The sequence below is a fragment of the Heterocephalus glaber genome, unplaced genomic scaffold, assembly GCF_053883595.1.
Source record: "Heterocephalus glaber isolate CG9 unplaced genomic scaffold, H.glaber_assembly_v1.0 deba00001429, whole genome shotgun sequence".
NCBI classification, from domain to species: domain Eukaryota; kingdom Metazoa; phylum Chordata; class Mammalia; order Rodentia; family Bathyergidae; genus Heterocephalus; species Heterocephalus glaber.
In genome coordinates, this window is record NW_028258294.1 from 23,826,114 (window position 1) to 23,845,412 (window position 19,299).

The following is a 19,299-nucleotide window of genomic DNA, read 5'->3' on the forward strand; positions in this document are numbered from 1 at the left end:
TTGCCTACTTGAGCACACATATGTCTACTGGCCAGGGCCACCGTCACCTGAGAAGACACGTAAAGCTCAGGAGAGTAAAAACAAACATAAACCTTCCTAATCTAATGATAAGCTTTAAGTAGTTCATGTATAGGGGATGGGGATGTGGCTTGCTTCATGTATAGGGGATGGGGATGTGGCTTGCTTATCAGGCTCTGCATCAGATTCCTAGCACAGTGTGTGTTGGGGGTACAGATATAGACAGAGGTAGCAGATAAGTTTCATTTTAGGGTCTGAACAAACATGGGTTACTCTGATAGCAATAAGTAACATTTATTTTGTTAACATGAAATTTACACATAATGCATGTGGAACTCCTACCTGAAGGATTTCAGTGGAATTCCAGGAACTTGAGACTGTATTGTTAAGTGAAGTAAATCAGACACAGAAAGTAAAATACTGTGTGTTTTCTCTTACAGGAGAAACCTAAAATACAAGTAAATAAAAGAGTAAAATAAAGGAGAGAAGCTAGGAATCAAAAACTTTTGGGAAATGGGGAAGAGAACTGGGGAGGGGGTAGGTTGGGGTGGGTAAAGGGATAAAAAATGATCAAGATATATTGTATACATGTACCAGTTCCCCAAAATGAGCATAACTAGCATGTATTGCAAACATACACTAATAAAATAAAATAAATCAAATCACTGACTAGAACCAAGTCTTTTTCCTCTGGCTGGGTGTGGTGGCATACGCCTGTAATTCCAGAGCTCAGGAGGCTGAGGCAGGATCTCAGAGGCCAGCCTAGGCTATGTAGTGAGTTCAAGGCCAGCCTGAAGTGCATAGCATGACTCTATCTCAAAAAAACAAAAACAAAATAATAATAATAAAAAAGTATTAAAATCTTTCACCTTGAATCTAGGGGATATCTTGCTTATTACAACATTCTTGTACTTATTAGTAAGTTCTAAGGAATATATGTAGGTAATTTTAAAATTTCTCCCTTAGAAGATTATAATGCTGCTTGAGTATAAGGTCCATATTTTGCATATCACAAAAATGACTGTAATGCTCTAAGGTAAATGATCTCAAAATGTTTCTTAAGCAAGTGGAGGGCCAAATAACTCTATACATGTTAGTCACTTCTCCCTGACCCAACAAAGAGTGTGAACAGCTCTGTGGAATACACGTCACATCGAATATTTGTAACACTGACATTTTAAAATCAAACCAAACCAGGCCTAATCTAAGCCAATAATCTCAGCACTCCAGAGGCCAAGACAGAAAGATTGTCATGAGTTCAAGGCCAGCCTGAAATACATAGTGAGACCCTGTCTCAAACAAAACAACAAAAATCAAGTCTGAAGTATTTCTTATGGTAAAGTTGTTTACATGCGTTTTCACATAAAAATGACTTATTCCATCATCTGAACAGTCAAAGTAAGTTTATTTTAAACTGTTCTTCTGCCTAGAAAAACATGTTCTTTAAGCATTCATTTGTGTGCATCTCTTCTCATCCAAGTACTTAATTTTTAAAAAATATTTTTCATCCAGTTTCTTTTTTTTTTTCCGGGATCGAACTCCGGTCCTTGCACTTGCGCAGCAGGCAGTGAAAACCACTGAGCTAAATCCCCGGCCCCTTATCCAGACAGTTTCTAAAAGCCAGTTCGGGAGGTACTTTGTAGTAGTTGTGACTATCCCTGTTCATAACCTCTACTTGTCAAATCTACTTTCTTTTGGATTATAAATTGAAAGTTTTAATCATTCATTGAGGACAAAGCACGTTTAATCTGTGAAAAGGTAAATTCTTGGGTCTTTTGAAAGCTTAGATATTTGTGGGGTTGTTTGCTCTGTTTGTGAGATATGATTCCCACTATAACTTTCAACTGTCAGTAAGGTTAGGTTCTAAATATAAGCTGTCATTTTTTGAATGACCTCACAGGATAAAATTTTTTATTCTTTGTCTTATAAATAGTTCAGTTTCAGATCAGGTAGGTCTCTGAATTATGCCCTACATGTTCAGAATGTGTCTTGCTGGGAGTTTCATAAGAATGGTGTGGAAAGAGCTGAGGTTTTTTTTGGTGCTGACGTGGAATCCAGGACCTTGCACATGCTAGGACACACACATGCACTCTTACTACCGAGCTATACCTCCAGCCCCCTCTTCCCTTTCTTAACAGATAATTTATCTGGCAATAGAGACTATATTTATGTGAGATGTGTTTCCCTCATATAAATCTGAGACATTTGTTAGTAAATGGGGAGAAATAAAGTTTTATTTAAGAAAAAAAAATTTTTTTTGTACCGGGGCTCGAACTCGGGACCTTGCGCTTGCAAGGCAGGTGGCGGCATCGAGCTAAATCCCTGGCCCCCCCAAAATCTTTTTTTGAGACCGGGTCTCGTGCTGTAGTCCAGGTTGGCCTGGAACTCAACGTGTAGCCTATGTTAGTGTCAAACTCATGATCCTCCCACCCCAGGCTCCTGAGTGCTGGGATATAAGCCTGTGCCACCACGCCTGGATTAAAATAAATTTATATATATGTATGTGTCTTGTGTGTGCATGTATGCAATGAAAATATTGTGATATACTAAGATTATATCATTTTGAACTTAGATTTAACTCAAAATGGCAATTTTTTTTGCACAAAATGGCAATTTAGAAAGCTTGTACTTAAAGAAGTTTTAAGATGATAAACTCATTAAGTTAAAGCATACATTTCCAATGAGGTTAAAAAGAATAGTAGTATTTATTACAAAGTAGCCATTTTTCTGATTTATAAAAGTGATATGTGCAGATTGTAGAAAACTTGGAAATAAAAGCACAGAACGGGCCTGGTGATGTAGCTTAGTGGTAGTGCTCTTGCTTTGCGTGCACAAGGCTTGGGTTTGATCCCCAGCATTGCCCTAAACCTCCAAAAAAGTAGAGGCAGAAATAAATCACTGATTCCATCACTGAGAAGTATGAAATTGTGTACATTAATATTTTTTACATTATAACAAATATTTATATTACAGGAAATAAGACACATGGAGCGAAATTATGTATCAAAACCTACTTTGAATGTAAGTATAAATTTAAATTGTGCCTTAAAATATCAAGAATTTAAAGAAAATGTAGTCAATAAAAATCTACACATTTTTGACTTGGGTTAGGGGCTGAGGATGTAGCTTGGTGGTAGAGTGTTTATCTAGCATGTGTGAGGCCCTGAGCTCCATCTCCAGTCACACACACACACGCACACAAAATATTCTCTGACTTGAGCTTATTTTAGGGTCAACACAGGATTATGCAGTGGTTAGGAATAACTAAATATTGAAATCTTAAGTTAAACTCCTAGATTATCATAAACAAATTTGTTAGTTCCTGCATAATTCCTGCTGCTACAAAACAACTTTCTCTTTAGAACCAGGCAGTCAGTGTTCTTTTTTTACTCAGGGACTCTTAGTGTATTTTGTGTGCCAAATGCAGAGGCCACATCGAGGATTCTAGAAGAGAGGGACTGACCAGCTAGGATTGTACAAGAATGGCCATCATCCCATCACCTGGTTAGTGCTTTCTGATAGGACCTCTCTTTGTTGTAGAAGGCTTCTAAAATTAGTAGTATCTTTCTGTGTAATTATTCTAGAAGCTTAATAAGAGTTTGTGTAAGACAAGTGTGAGAATTGTTACAATGGGATTTTATGGTACAGTACTTGAGAGCTTTTATTTCCCTTTTTTTAATCTTAGAGTTCCCTTCAGTAAGGAAGCTTTTGGTTAAGGTTGTTCATTATGCAGTTAACAAGGGTAAAGTGATTGTTTCTTAAATTTTTTTACTGAGCAATAGAATTGAAACTTAAGGTACTGGCCTCAAAACTCCTGTGGAGAACTAGGAAGGAGTTTCATGTTTGTTTTTCATAGTTCCTTTTTCTAGGTTTTATTAGGTCTTAAATCATTCATCAGACACAGATTATTTATCTTCGGTAACTACTCATAAAAATAGCCTCTTATATGTGAATATTTAATGAAAGATAATTTGGGTGAAATATCTGTAGTAATTTTTACCATCTTCTGTCTGGCCAGGAAGTGGTTATAGCAAGTGCTACGAGAACACCCATTGGATCCTTTCTAGGCAGCCTTTCATCGCTGTCAGCCACTCAACTTGGTTCCATTGCAATTCAGAGAGCCATTGAAAAGGCAGGTTAGTAAGTGCTTTGCTTTTTGTGTTTGGGGGCAGAATGATTCAGTGGAACACCTATTTATTTTGTACTTACTGTATATGTAACTTAGAAATGACATAATGCCTGTATTTCTGCATTCCCTTGTAAAAGTCTTTGTACTGTAGTTAGGAATGAAACACAAAACTGACAGATATTCCTGCTATGTAATATCCTATTAGGTAATCACTGATTATTAAATTGAATAAAACATGGAAATGCTTTTTTGATGTTTTTAAAAGGGATTCCAAAAGAAGAAGTGAAAGAAGCATACATGGGTAATGTTCTTCAAGGAGGTGCAGGACAGGCCCCTACAAGGCAAGCAGTGTTGGGTGCAGGTACCAGGAATACATTTTTATTTTTTACATAGAATATTCAAAATGACAAAATAGAGGTCATTTTAATTTAAATAAAATGTTAAATGCGTAACATAACTTGCATAGGTATTGGTAGAAGAAAATTTGAAGATTATAGTAGCATACTTTATTCTATTTTAGAGTATTTCTAAAAATTATATATGTTGGTTTTAGGTTTACCTGTTTCTACTCCATGCACCACCATAAACAAGGTTTGTGCTTCAGGAATGAAAGCCATCATGATGGCATCTCAGAATCTTATGTGTGGACATCAGGTAAGAACATCATCATTTTATCTACTAATTATAATATTCAGTCTAAAAGCAGAAAATTATGCATATGCATGCTCTAGAAATGAGATTCTTATAAGTTGTTGGGTTGTCTCATACTCAGAAGTGTCTAGATTTGCAGTTCCACTGGAGTATAGGTCAAAATGCTAGGACAAATGTCTTGTTTCAGCTGAGGCATTTTAGTCTGGGAATGAGCCTTTAGTTAAGTCTTAGTCTGAGATTAGGTGATTAAAAAAAAGTATAAATTCTGTATTTGCCAGAATAAAGGTTTTGCTTTGGTTTTTTAAAATAGGGTCCCACTATGTAGTTCAGGCTGGCCTTGAATTCATAGTGATGCTGCTGCCTCAGCCTCCAAAATGCTGGGATTATAGGCATGCACCACCGTGTCCATCTAAGGGTTTTTATTATAAAGGAAAACGAATGTTGACCTTGAGAATCAGATCATTGACAGAGCCCAGGATTGATGACTCATTTGTAGTTCCTACAAAGACCAGATTCAGTTAAGTTTGCAGGCTTTCCATTGGCCTTGTTGATCTAGCTCGTCTTTATCTAGCACATGTCTTTACCTGAGTGAGACTGACCAAGAGAGAGGCTGCTCAGCAAATATAAGCTGTGATGTTAGAAGACTAGATCTAAACTATTTGAATGGACCCAGGCCCTTCCTTTTTCAAAAGAGGAAGGTGAGACATAAAGTTGTAGGACCAAAGTAAAGAAGCAGAGGTCTTCATTCCTAATGCATGCACTCCGAGGCTCTAACACTACCAGGGTAAAAGTCAGTGGCAAGGTTTCTAAAAATTCAAATGGTGTAGAAGATGTAAACTGCTCTTTGAAAACAGAAATGTGGGGGAAATTCGCTCTATGTGCCACTTAATGTCTTGAAAATCTGTTAGCACACAGGATAGCATTCTATTTGAACTGAATAAATATACAGTAGCAAATTTATTGGTTCTTATTGAATGAGCATCTGTGTTGTCTCCAGTTCTTCAGTTTTCAATGCTATATACACACAATACATACATATATACACACAAACGCATACATATATACACACATACTTAATTCAACTCCACTGGTAACAGTAAAGTGTAGTGGTTATGAGGAAAAAGTTTAGAGCTAATTCAAATCCTACTTTTGCCCCTTTTTACCTGAGTATCTACTATATGACAGTAAATAGCAATAGGGTGGCAAACAAAATATTAAAAATTGAATTATGTGCAAGTGTTTTTGGAAAAACTCTGAAAAAAAAAACTGCTGAGAGGATTTAAAAAACTTAATATTTTACAATACTTTCCAAAAAAGTTATACCAGTTATATTTGCAAAAGTTTTGTGAGCCTGTTTGACTACAATCACATCAGGTGTTATCAAATTCTTGTAAAACTAGTGAATGGAAAATGGTCATGAGATTGTTTAGATATTCCAAAACTGTTTTAGTGATAATCTTAATTGATTTATTGGTTCTCTAGGAAATGCTATATTGAAATACTTAGTATTATTTGATTCATTTGTGCGTGTATATAGTGACAGCCATATAAGGAACTGTCTACTTAATATTTAATTATCTGTGGTTTTGGAAAAGTCAGTTTTATAATGAAAAAGAATTGATGCCTTATTTTCTGTCACTTATGATTGTCATCAGCATTAGAAAAAATATTTGACAATAGGTGAAAAAAACACAGATGAGAAGAAATTAAGATTCTCCATATTTTAGAATAAGCAAAATATTTAGATTTGTTTGAAGAACTTCTATTTGTTTTTATTAAGAAGTGTGGAAAATGGCCTTACTTTTGGTTGATTTAATGCTTTGTAGTAAACTGTTACAAATTAGCCCTTATAATGCAAGTGAATTTTTGTTGATTTGTAATAATAGGTTAATTAATATGTATTAAACTTCTATGAGGCAGCTGCTGAGGACATAAAAATATAACAGTCTCTGGCCCCAAAGGAGCTTAGCTAGCCTTCCATCACAGACCCATCAGCCTCCTGATACAGACTTGCAGGGGATAGACATTGCAGTGAACTCTAGACCTTCAACTGGATCCTTCCAATCTCCAGTGTGCAGACAGATCCTCTGCACTCTTGCACATCCTACTCTGGGTGGCCATTACCTCTGTGAAGATGGTGAACTGGTGAACAACAGAGAAAGAGCCTTTCTGAGATTTGGTGTCCAGATGCTGGAATATAGCAGTGTGAGGAAGAGGAGGGAAAGAGGTCCCCGGGACCCAGAAAGGATTGGAAGCGAGAATTGAAGCCCACAAGGAGAGTGAAGAGAAGGACTTCAATACAGAAGGAGGTAGCAAGCAGGACTTTTTCTCTGAGCCCTGACTCAACTTTGTGGAAGGGGTGGCTTGAAATTGCAGATGTATGGTGACTTCTGGTGACCCAAGAAGCCCCCACCATAGAGGGACGCACCAGTGAAATGAAGCAGTGAATGAAGTGGACTAGAGTGGCTGATAAGTTACTCTGATTCAAATGTCCCCAGGGAGAGGGCAGTTGGCTGGGAGCAATCTTGGAGACAGGCCAACTGAAGCAGAACTGAGCAGCTGAGGGCTGGCTCCATCTAGCAGCTCCCAGTGACAGGGTGAAGCAGAACTGAGTTCAAGTTAGTAAGATGTCAAGAAGCCAAGTTCAAGCCAGCAGGAAGCACACAGTGTTGCAGGCTGAAAAAATTGGGTTCCAGCCTCACAGCCAGAAATCACCCTGAACTAAAGATGCAGGCTTGCTAGGATTTTCCATTACCCTGCCTTAAATCTGGCTGGATTGCTGGGATTAATCAACAGGGATCTAGGCCCTGTCTGCCCACTCTGTCTATCAGTAACATGCCCTGTCTACCAGACACACCCTGAAGTGGACATTTTTTCATTTTTTTTGATTGTTTTTGTTTTTATATGTGTGTTTCTAGTTTTCTTGTTGTTCTGTTCTCATTTTTATTTCTTCCTTTTCTCTTTCCCTCCTGTATTCTTCACCAGTTTCCCAAAGTTCACATAGTTTTCCTTTGTTCTATAGCCTTGGTTCTAAGCTCTTCTTTTTCTATTTTTTCCCCAACCCCTTTTAAATTTTCTCCCGAGGGTAAAATTGCCATACTGACATATTTACTGTATACAATTTTCTGGTTTGTTTTAAATTTTGTTATATAACCACAAATATAGTTCATAGGGTTAAAGGTGGCAAATTAATAGTTACCACAGTTTGTCATTCTCTAGGCTGTTTGATGCTATTATTATTGCTGATTGTACTACTTAGCCAAGGTGACATAATTGTTCTAATCAGTTCTTCTTCCTGGTATATCAAGGCTGAGATTGCCTAAGGGTCATAAATAATACCATAGGCCATTGCCAAAGGATCGGGCTAGTCTGAATACGCAGCAACTGCTCAGCCCCAATAAATTGAAGAGGTAAGATCTTGCAATAGACTCAAAACCCAAAAGCCAGCTACACCTGGAAGACCTGAGAAGTAGTTATTTCCTAAGGGTTCTAAATACTAGCAATAAGCTACCTGCCATAAGTAATTTACAAGCATCCACCCAGGAATTAAACTAAACAAAAAAAAAGGAAATGAATAGACACTTAAGCAAGATGCAACCCTAGACTTCCAGCTCACCAAAGACAAACCCAGGGGGCAGTAAGGTAGAACAGTTTGAAAGCCAACCACCTGGATTCTCTGAAGTGGTAACAGCAGAAGTAACAAAGCAGATGATTGAGGCTCTAGAAAAAAATCAGAAATAATCTCTCAGATAACTAGAGAGAGGGTGACCATAATGAAAGACATGTTTAGTGACTCTAGAGCAATACAGATAAAAAAGAGAGGATTAGGAAAATGATGAAAATAGTGAACACTCAACATAGGAAAGAAATGGAATCCATGAAACAGATATCCACTAGAAAAAAAATTCCACTGAAAAGTATACACGGCAGAATAAGCCAATGTGAGGATAGAATATCAGATACAGTGTATAGAAGACAAGATTGAGGTTAGCAATCATAAGAACGATTTCTTTATTTTTATTTTTATTTTTTTTTGGTACCAGGGATCGAACTTGGGTACTTGTGCTTGCAAGGCAAGCGACGGAACCACTGAGCTAAATCCCTGGCCCAAGAACGATTTCTTTAAAAAAGCAAGGGACCATGAAAAATCCAACAGTCTCTAAGTGATGCAAAGAACAACAACATAAGATTGATTGGAGTCAGTGAAAAAGCAGGAGATACAAAAAATGACATATAAAACCTGTTCACAGAAGTAATGGCAGAAAACTTCTCAGGCAAGCAAAAAGAATTTGACATACAGATAAATGAAGCATATAGAACTCCAATTAACTATGATAAAAAAAAAAATACCAAGGCATATAATAGTCAAGGTTCCAGAAATTCAGCTGTTACAGGGCAGGGGATATAGCTCAGTGGTGCCATGCCGGCCTGACAAGTGCAAGGTCCTGAGTTGGAATACCAGTACTGGAAAAAAAAAATTAAAAGCTGTTAGAAGAAACAAATCACACATAAAGGAAAGCTGGTCAAAATCACAGCAGACTTCTCAACACAAACCCTCCAGTCAAGGAGAGCTTGGAATGAAGTATTTCAAGCCCTAAAGGAAAACAACCTCCAACCCAGATTGATATACTCCACAAAACTATCTTTCAAAATTGATGGAGAAATGAGATACTTCTATGACAAAGAACAACTGAAGAAATTCATGACCACCAAACCAGCACTCCAAAATGTTCTGAAGGACATTCTAGAAAGAGATAACAATGACTACAACTCCATTAACCCCAGCAGAATGAATCCACCAGGCAAGGCTAAACATATGGGCGGGGTGGGGGGGAAGGAACTAACAACAGAAAAATAACATGACAAAGATAAGTCAGTACTTAGCAGTTCTAACCATCAATGTAAATGGTCTCAATTCACCAATCAAAAGAAACAGACTGGCATAATGGATTAAGATGTAAGATCCAATAAGAAGCACATTTAAAGGCCGGGGATTTAGCTCAGTGGTTCTGGCACCTGCCTCGCAAGCGCAAGGTCCCAAGTTCGATTCCTGGTACCAAAAAAACAACAAAAAAAGAAACATTTAATTCAAAAATAAATTCCCAGACTGAAAGTCAAAGGATGGAAAACAACACTACATGTGACAGGTGCGCTTGGAAAAAAGCAGGGGTCACTATTCTATTTGCACACAGTGGATTTCAAGCCAAGACTGACTAAGAGAGATGAACATCACTACATCCCTGTAAAGGGAATGATCCAAGAGGAAGAGGATATCATAAATATACATTCACCAAATACCAGCACACCCAACTATATAAAACATATTAACAAATGTGAAATATCAAGTAAATACTAACACAGTTGTAATGGGGTACCTCAATACCCCAGTGTCAAAAATAGATCAACTAGACAAAATATCAACAAAAATACCAGAACTGAACTAAACTTCTTAACAGTGGACTTAGTAGATGTTTACAGAGTGCCCCATGATGCTCAGAATACCCACTGTTCTCAACTGCACATGAGACATTCTCTAAAACAGACCACATACTAGTTCATAGAACATGGTTAATTAAGTAAATGCAAAGGAACTGAAATTATTCCATGTGTATTATCAAACCATAGTGCAATGAAATTGGAAATCAATGGCAAAAGAAACTACAAAAACTTCAGAAATACATGGAAATTAAGTAACACCCTCCTGAAAAACCAATGGGTCACAGATGAAATTAAAGAAGAAATTAGACACCTTCTACAATTAAATGATAATGCCAATACAGCATACCAGAACTCATGGGATGAAATGAAAGCAGTCCTGTAAGAGAAATTTATAGTGATGAATACCAATATCAGGAAAACAGTGAGCTCAAATAAACAACATAATGTTGAACAAGTTTCTAGAAAAAGAGCAAGTCAACCCGAAAGCTCATATGAGGGAGGAAATTATAAAGATCAGAGCAGAAATTAATGCAGTGGAGACTAAAAAATCAATACAAAGAACCAATGCACTGAGTTGATTCTTTGAAAGATTAAATAAAGTCAACAAACAGCCAACCTTATCACAAAAATGAAAGAAAAAAACCTCAAATCCATGCAGTTAGCAAGGAAAAAGGTGAAATCACAACAGATCCTGCAGAAATTCAGAAGATCACCAATACCTACTTTGAGAACCTATATTCTAATAAGATGGAAAACACAGAAGAAATGGAAAAATTCCTAAATACATATGAATTACCAAAGCTGAATCAAGAAGATATAAAAATTCTAAATAAGCCAATATCAGTCAATGATACTGAAAATGTAATTAAAAATCTACCAGGAAAGAAAAGCCCAGGCCCTGATGGATTCACTGCTGAATTCTACAAGAAATTTAGAGAAGATCTAATGCTGCTACTTCTCAAACTCTTTAATGAAATTGAAAGGGAAGCAATACTCCCAAATTCATTTCTGGAAGCAAGCATTATCCTAATACTGAAACCAGAGAAGGATCCAACCAAAAAAGAGAACTACAGGCTAATCTTCCTAATGAACACAGGTGCAGAAATCCTCAATAAAATACTGGCAAACAATATAGCAAATCATTAAGATTATACACCATGACCAAGTAGGATTCATCCCATGGATACAGGGATGGTTCAACATATGCAAGTCAATAAATGTAATATACCATATTAACACAGCCAAGGACAAAAACCATATGATCATCTCCATAGATGCAGAAAAACCTTTTGACAAAGTCCAACACCCATTCGTGATAAAAACCCTACAAAAAATTGGAATAGATGGTCTTTATCTCAATCTGATAAAAGCCATCTATGACAAACGAACAGCCAACATATGTAAGTGGTTAAAAACTGAAAGCTTTCATTTTAAAATCAGGAACGAGACAAGGATGTCCACTATCACCACTCTTACTCAGTGTAGTTCTGGAAACATTAGCCAGAGCAATTAGACAAGAGAAAGAAATAAAAAGGAATAAAGATAGGGAAGGAAGAAGTTAAATTATCATTATTTGTGATGACATGATGCTCTACATAGAAGGCCCCAAAAGTTCCACCAAAAGACTTCTAGATTTAATAACCAAATTCAGTAGCATAGCAGGATACAAAGTCAACACTCAAAAAATCAATAGCATTCTTGTACACAAATAACAAACTCACTGAGAGTAATTAGGGAAACCACACTTTTCATGATAGCATCCAAAAAATGATACACCTAGGAATCAATCTAATGAAGGAAGTAAAAGGGCTTTACACTATAAAGTACAGTATTCTGTAAAAGGAGATTGAAGAGGATATCAGAAAATGGAAAGAATCCCTTGTTCTTAGGAAGTACCAATATAGTGAAAATGGCCATACTTCCAAAATTTTCATATAGATTTAATGCAGTCCTTATCAAAATACCAATAGCATATCTCACAGCACTAAAACAATCTTAATACTCATTTGTAACCAGAAGAGTCCTAAAATAGCAAAAGCAATTCTGGGCAACAAAGGCAAGGCAGGGAGCATCACAATCCCTGACTTGAAATTATACTACAGAGGTACAGTTATAAAAACAGCATGGTAGGGCCAGGGATTTAGCTCAGTGATTTCGCTGCCTGCTGCACAAGCGCAAGGACCCAAGTTCGATCCCTGGTACCAAAACAAAAAACAAACAAAAAACCCAGCATGGTACTGGCTAGAAGAAGCAGAAACAACTCCAAACACAGTCAGTCACCTTATCTTTGACAAAAGAGCCAAATATCTTCACTGGAAGAAAAATAGCTACTTTACTAAATAGTGCTGGAAAAACTAGCTTTCCACATGCTGAAGATTAAAGCTAGACCCATATCTTTCACCATGCCCTTAACTAAAATCAAAATGGATCAAAAATCTAAATATTAAAACAGAAACATTAAATCTGCTGGAAGATAGAATAGGTAGAACTCTTAAAGACATGGTTGGCAAAGACTTTCTGAACAAAATCCTGATCACACAGGAAGTATCACAAAGAATCAACAATTGAGACCTCATCTTATTAAAAAGCTTTTGCACAGCAAAGCAAACCACCAAAAGAGGGAAGAGACAACCCACAGTATGGAAAAAATTGCCAGTTCTTCCTCAAAGGACTAATATCTGGAATAAAAAACCCTAAAAAATCAGACCCTCCCCTCCCAAATTTAAAGACTCAATCCAAAAACATGCATCTAAAATGAATAGACACTTCTCAGATGAAGTAGAAATGGCAAATATATAAAAAAACTATTCAACATCACTGGTCATTCAAGAAGTGCAAATTAAAAGCAACAGAGGGCTGGGGATTTAGCTCAGTGGTTGTGCCGTCTGCTACGCAAGTGCAAGGACCTGAGTTCAATCCCCGGTACCAGAAAAAAAAAAAGCAATGCAGAGAAGTGCTGGGGATTTAGCTCAGTGGCACCACGCCTGCCTCAAAAGTACAAGGTCCTGAGTTTGATTCCCAGTTACCCAGAAAACAAAACAACTGAGATTCCATCTCTAGAAAGAATAGTTATCAAAAAAATCAACTAATAACAAATGCTGATGGGGCTGTAGGGAAAAAGGAACCCTTCTCCACTGTGCATGGGAGTGTAGTCTGGTGCAACCTCTGTGGAAATCAGTATGGAGACTCCTCAAATAACTAAAACTAGAGGTTCTATTTGACCCAGCTATTCTCCTTCTTGGTATCCTCTTGAGTTAAAAGTATCACTACAGCAATATACGCACACTCATGTTTATAGCAGCATAGTTTGTAACAGCTGAATCTTGGAAACAATTCAAATGCCCATCAACCAATGAATGGATAAAGAAGATGTAGCTTTTTATACAATGGAATACTACTCTGCCATAAAGAAGGATAAGTTTGAGACATTTCTAGGTAAATGAGAAGGGGAACAGGTGAGGGGGAAGAGGGAAAGGAAGGAACAAGGCAAAAAATGGGAACAGATTTTGCAAATAACCATACCCACCATATAGTGTTACTCTATTAATAGAAGCATCATACAGTAGTTGGGGAACACATAAGAAAGGAAACTGTTCCAAAAAGGAAGTATAGAAATAAGCAGTCAGGGAAACTATAACTGGCTGTTTTGGTTAGTTTTAAAGAAAATGTAGGATTTTTACTTTTTTTTTTTGCTCTGAATTGAACCTAGGGCCTCGTACATGCTTGGCAAGTGCTCTACCACTAAGCTACATCCTAGCTATAAAATGTAGGGTTTTACATATTGGTGGACTGCTCAGCCAGTGCAGAAGTGGTACGCTAAGTGAGCATGGTATCTCTGCAAAGTTTCAACTAGTTCTATATGACTTGAGGTGGAGGCCCAGATATGAGATTGACAAAGGAGAAAAAAGGCAGTTGTAAAGAGCTTTTATACTGAGTTCCTTTAAGCGTGAAACAAGATGAATTCTAGCAAGGGTGGCTCACATCAGTACTGTGTCACCATGGGGAAAGCAAGGACTGCATATCAGAAGATGAAGTCACCATTATTACAGCTGTCTAGGAAGTGCCGAGGTTTCAATCATGGAATCAGAAGGGTTATTTCCATGAATTGAGACTGCTTCTAATCTTTTAGTAGACATTTAAGTTTTTAGCAGTGTCAATGAAATGATTAGAATTTCAGATGATCTTGCATAATTTTCTGGTATTGTTTGGCTTGAATCTTAATTCTCATTACATATTTTAAACAATTTCCTTTTATCAGGGTCAGATTATAAAGGGGATAACAAATGGTGAATAAATTCATGTAGAATACCCATTTGTCGATAGCTGTGTAGAGTGTGTATATTGGGTTTGCAACTCTGACCTGACATTTTTGTGTTGCTGAGCAGGATGTGATGGTGGCAGGTGGGATGGAGAGCATGTCCAACGTTCCCTATGTAATGAACAGAGGAGCAACACCGTACGGTGGGGTAAAGCTTGAAGATCTGATTGTAAAAGACGGGCTAACTGATGTCTACAATAAAATTCACATGGTAAATATTGTTTTTTTAATAGGGAATGTCAGATATATACTTGATTTATTTTGGAAACTGAATTTGAAGCACGGGTTCTATAAATGTTGATTTTTAGCCATTCATGTTGGGAAAATATTTTTTATGCCCACTCAGTATAGGTCAAATTGCTAAATAGCCCCCCACTTTTTTCCCCCTTTTTTGATTTTTTTGAGACAGGGTCTCACTATGTAGTTCAGGCTGCCCTTGGACTTGCTATGTAGCCCAGGCTGGCCTCCAACTCTTGGTGATCCTCCTGCCTCAGCCTCCTGAGTGCTGGGATTACAGGTATGCACCACCACACCTGGCTGCTGCACACTTTTATAAGAAACTTTCTGGTTTCTATAAGAGCAACTTCTAGGATAATGCAAGTATTTAAAGATGAAGTATATGTAAAAAATACTTTAAAAAACTAAATTTAAGTGCTAACCATTGTTTACAAAGTGGTGCAGAGTTTTAAAGTAATTTCCAATTTATCAGGGCAGCTGTGCTGAGAATACTGCAAAGAAGCTGAATATTACAAGAGATGAACAGGATACTTATGCTATTAACTCTTACACCAGAAGTAAAGCAGCATGGGAAGCTGGAAAATTTGGAAATGAAGTTATTCCTGTCACAATTACAGTAAAAGGTAGAGGGATAATGTTCCAAAACAGTTTTTGTTCTTTTGTCTTTTGATTTTAATTTTTAGTACTTTTCTACATGTTGCTAAATTTGTGTTACATTAGTACATTATCTGTTCCTTTAGGCCGAGAACACTGACACTTAGGCTTGATAAAGGGAAGGGCTGCCAACTTCAGAGAAAAACCCAATTTAATGTCAGATTTCTATCCAATTTTAAGGTACACTAAGCTAAGCATATTGTAAATTTGAGAAATTTATTACAATTCATTCTCATATGACACGCAATACATTTGCTTAAGTTTAAAAGAGATATTTTACCAGAAGTGTGCTCGGGAGCGCTCAGAACTGAAGGATGAACAGCAGCACCAGTCAGCGCTGGGAGCTTCTGGGTTGGAACTCTCTATTCCATACTATTAGGACTTGCTGTATTGGCTTTTCACTGCTGAATGCTTTGTTTTCTCAGGCTTTCTTAAAGTGCTGCCTAAATTTCTGAGGTCTCATCTATAATGCTCTTAGGCAGAGTGGAAAACAACTCCACTAGAGTAAATCCACAGTACAGACTCATTCACATAGGTTACCTTTCTATTCTATGAATGATTACTGTGCTCTCTATGACAGAATATAGAATTTATCTGATGTTGGCCTGAGATCTACCCTTGGGGTCAACAGAGTGATCTGTGATCACAGAAGGGAGATGAGAGAAAAGATCATGGGATGTGGATGTGCAGAAGATGTGAATTTCCTTAAGCTACTTACTAATCTGGTCTTTACAACACTAACATAATAGAGGTTATAGAGGGTAGACTCCCAATGAGCATTTATTTAGGATAGTTGAAAGCATGCAGGCATAGAAAGAGGGACACAGACTAGCAGACATCTTAGGTAACAGTTTCTTGATTAAGTGACTATTTTGTCTTTGGTTGGTGATAATGTAAAATATTTTTGTTTTAGGTAAACCAGATGTAGAGGTGAAAGAAGATGAAGAATACAAGCGTGTTGATTTTAGTAAAATTCCAAAGCTGAAGACAGTTTTCCAAAAAGAAAATGGTTAGTAGTAAAATAAGAAAAAACTGAATTATATACCATATCAATTCTTGGAAATGCTTAAGGACTTAAATAATTCCAGAAGGCATCTAGATATTATTTAACATTTTCAGTATATCAAACTCAAGTAAAATTAACAGTATTAATCTAAATTATATTTAAATTTGCTTAATTTTTATCTTTAATATATAAATCCCAAGGGAGAGACGTGTAACAACTTTTTCATATGCTGTTCATCTTGAAAGTTTATTGCTAAAAGTCTAAATTCCCTAAGGTCTAAGTTGATAGCTTTGTTTTTCACTGGTTTATCTCCAGTGCTTGCTTGGCATGCAGTGGATTCTCAAGAAGTAATTGTTCATTGTTGGTACAAATGAGATCTCAATGTTTTAAATGTCTTTTGTTTTGTGATGCCAGGGATCACACTCAGAGTTGACACATGGTAGTTAAGTATTCTACCACTGAGTTACACCCTCCAATCAACTCTTCTTTAAAGTTGCCCGTGTACAGTTATAATAATCTGAAATTATTTTTTCCCTAATTGACCTCAATTCCAGGAATAGGTCAGTGTTCGTTTTGCAAAACATCATATAAAGTTATATTGCAAGAGTGTATTTTTATACTTTCAGTAGCTGTCTATTATGGGTTAGCTTCTTAAGCCCTGGGTTCAATTGCCAGGACTAAAAACAAAACCAAACAAAAAAAATCCAGCTTTGCTAGGTATGGGGACAGATGTCTGTAATCTCAGCACTTGGAAGGCTAAGGCAGGAAGATCACAAATTTGAGGCCAGCCTCGATTACACAGTATAGATCCTATCAACAAAACCCTAAACAAAAAAACCCCAAACCCTTCTCTATCATTTATATCCTATAGCATTCCTGTGTTTAAATTGTATAGTTTAATGATGTTTACAGTATTCATTAACAAAGTTCAAGTGATTCTGAAGAAATACCTGATTTTGACACTGATTTGGAAAATATGTGGTAAATATTTGGTATATTTTATTTATGCCAAGAGTTAAATGCTGGGAAGAAAAACATGAACCAGTCCTTCTCTATCTTTGAATCATTGACCAGCATTTATTTACCCAGTGACATCATGCATGTTTCTGAGCTAGCTTTGAGAAAACTATTGAACACTAATACAAGGCACTGTACATCGTGTTGTGGCTAGCTTTATACATGTTTCTTGAGGGTGGAAATGATTTCATAAATCCAGCAACCCAGACATACTCTGGAGGTACTGGTCAGAACTGAACCAGATGAATTCAATGTGAAGCTGTGTTTTGACTTCATGCTTAATGCTACTTTCAGGCACAGTAACAGCAGCCAATGCCAGCACACTGAATGACGGGGCAGCTGCCGTGGTTCTGATGACTGCAGGTGCAGCCAAAAGGCTCAACGTTAAGCCGCTGGCAAGAATAACAGGTAGATGTTCTGCCCTTGTTTATTTCTAAACTTCGATAAGTTCTTCCTGAAACTGACTCTCTTTGCTGGTAATACATGACAAAGGAGTTGGCCATTTCTATCTGCAGATTGTGCTTTGTGACAGCATTTAACTTATTTCAAATATTGATACATATTTCAATTGAGACAGACACTCCTTTGATATTTGTTATAATCTGCAGATGAAACAAAAACTGTCAAAATCAATTTTTAAAAATATGTAATCTAGGGCTGGAGATTTAGCTCAGTGGCGCTGCACCTGCCTTGCAAGTGCAAGGTCCTAAGTTCGATTCCCAGTACCAAAAAAAAAGTAATCTACCAAAAATTACATGAAAGATATAAAAGGTTAGCTCGGGTTTTGCATATCATACATAAAAGATAAAGCTTTAGATGCTGGTAAAAGATTGTAACAATCTTTCATTACAGCATTTGCTGATGCTGCTGTGGACCCCATTGATTTTCCACTTGCACCTGCCTATGCTGTACCTAAGGTGAGAAAAAGTGAGGGACTGTACCCCACTGTGCTAACTTCTGGTTTGCTTGTAACAAGGTCAGTTTCATTTGCAAGAGCACAGATAGCTTCTCACTTTTCCTGAAAATAACAGAGCAACCCACAAACTACATCTTCACTAGAACAGATAAAATAATTGAATTATTTTTAAGTATGATGTTGAATGCACACACCTGGTGTAGTAAAGACAAAGGAGGAAGCTGGTGTGGCAAAGAAAGGTAAATACTGGCAGTTCCAGATCTAGAATGCAAAGCAAACAGTCACTTCCAAAAAGAGATGTCTCTATCCTGAAAGGGACCTACTGGCAGCAGGTCAGAGAGCAAGGGTAAAACCAGACACAGCAAACCTACATATTCCAGACGGCCAGTGTTACCAGAGGGAAAAATGACCACGTCTGTGCAGGAAGTGGGCACGAAGAAAGTGCTGAGGAGATGAGAGTCTCCAGCAGAAATTCCCTCCGGAGAAAGGGTCTCATCCAAGCATGCAGCTCTTGAGAACAGCATCTAGATAAAGGAATGTACAGCTTTTAAGAGTCAACACCCACATTACAAAGCATAAAGATGAAACTTCTAATGAAAGAGGACACTGGAAAAATTTTTATGAAAGTATTAGGATAAAGGATAATCACGAACACAAAAATACCTTCATACATAGCTGAGAAACTCAAAATGTCATATAATTAAAGACTTCACAACAGATATATATGTGTTCCAAACAACCCAGTAACTTTTGGTTGTTTGGAGATAGGGTCTGGCTATGTAGTGCAGGTTGGCCTTGAATTCACTATATAGCCCAGGCTGGTCTCCTGCTCACAGCAATCCTCCTGCCTCAGCCTCCCAAGTGCTAGGATTACAAGCATGCACCAGCACACCCAGTGCCCCATACTTTTTTTT

General features: G+C 37.2%; 2 protein-coding genes across 9 annotated transcripts in view; one reads left to right on the forward strand and one right to left on the reverse strand.

The window, feature by feature from the left end:
* The window catches only part of Acat1 (acetyl-CoA acetyltransferase 1), a 43,968-nt gene that overhangs the window by 23,391 nt on the left and 1,278 nt on the right, over window positions 1-19,299 (forward strand). The window contains exons 2-10 of the mRNA XM_004856512.4: window positions 2,992-3,039; window positions 4,037-4,154; window positions 4,413-4,508; window positions 4,701-4,801; window positions 14,623-14,766; window positions 15,265-15,415; window positions 16,360-16,455; window positions 17,764-17,877; window positions 18,322-18,386. Of these exons, the coding sequence (XP_004856569.1) occupies window positions 2,992-3,039; window positions 4,037-4,154; window positions 4,413-4,508; window positions 4,701-4,801; window positions 14,623-14,766; window positions 15,265-15,415; window positions 16,360-16,455; window positions 17,764-17,877; window positions 18,322-18,386 (933 nt within the window). The remainder of the gene's footprint in view (window positions 1-2,991; window positions 3,040-4,036; window positions 4,155-4,412; window positions 4,509-4,700; window positions 4,802-14,622; window positions 14,767-15,264; window positions 15,416-16,359; window positions 16,456-17,763; window positions 17,878-18,321; window positions 18,387-19,299) is intronic.
* Window positions 1-19,299, reverse strand: part of Npat (nuclear protein, coactivator of histone transcription) — an 81,901-nt gene that overhangs the window by 7,354 nt on the left and 55,248 nt on the right. For 7 of the 8 annotated variants that reach the window (XM_087212174.1, XM_087212173.1, XM_087212172.1 and 4 more), the window contains one exon: window positions 361-18,909. The gene's annotated coding sequence lies outside the window, so the exon portion shown is untranslated. The remainder of the gene's footprint in view (window positions 1-360; window positions 18,910-19,299) is intronic. The other variant, XM_087212169.1, reaches the window with a different exon arrangement.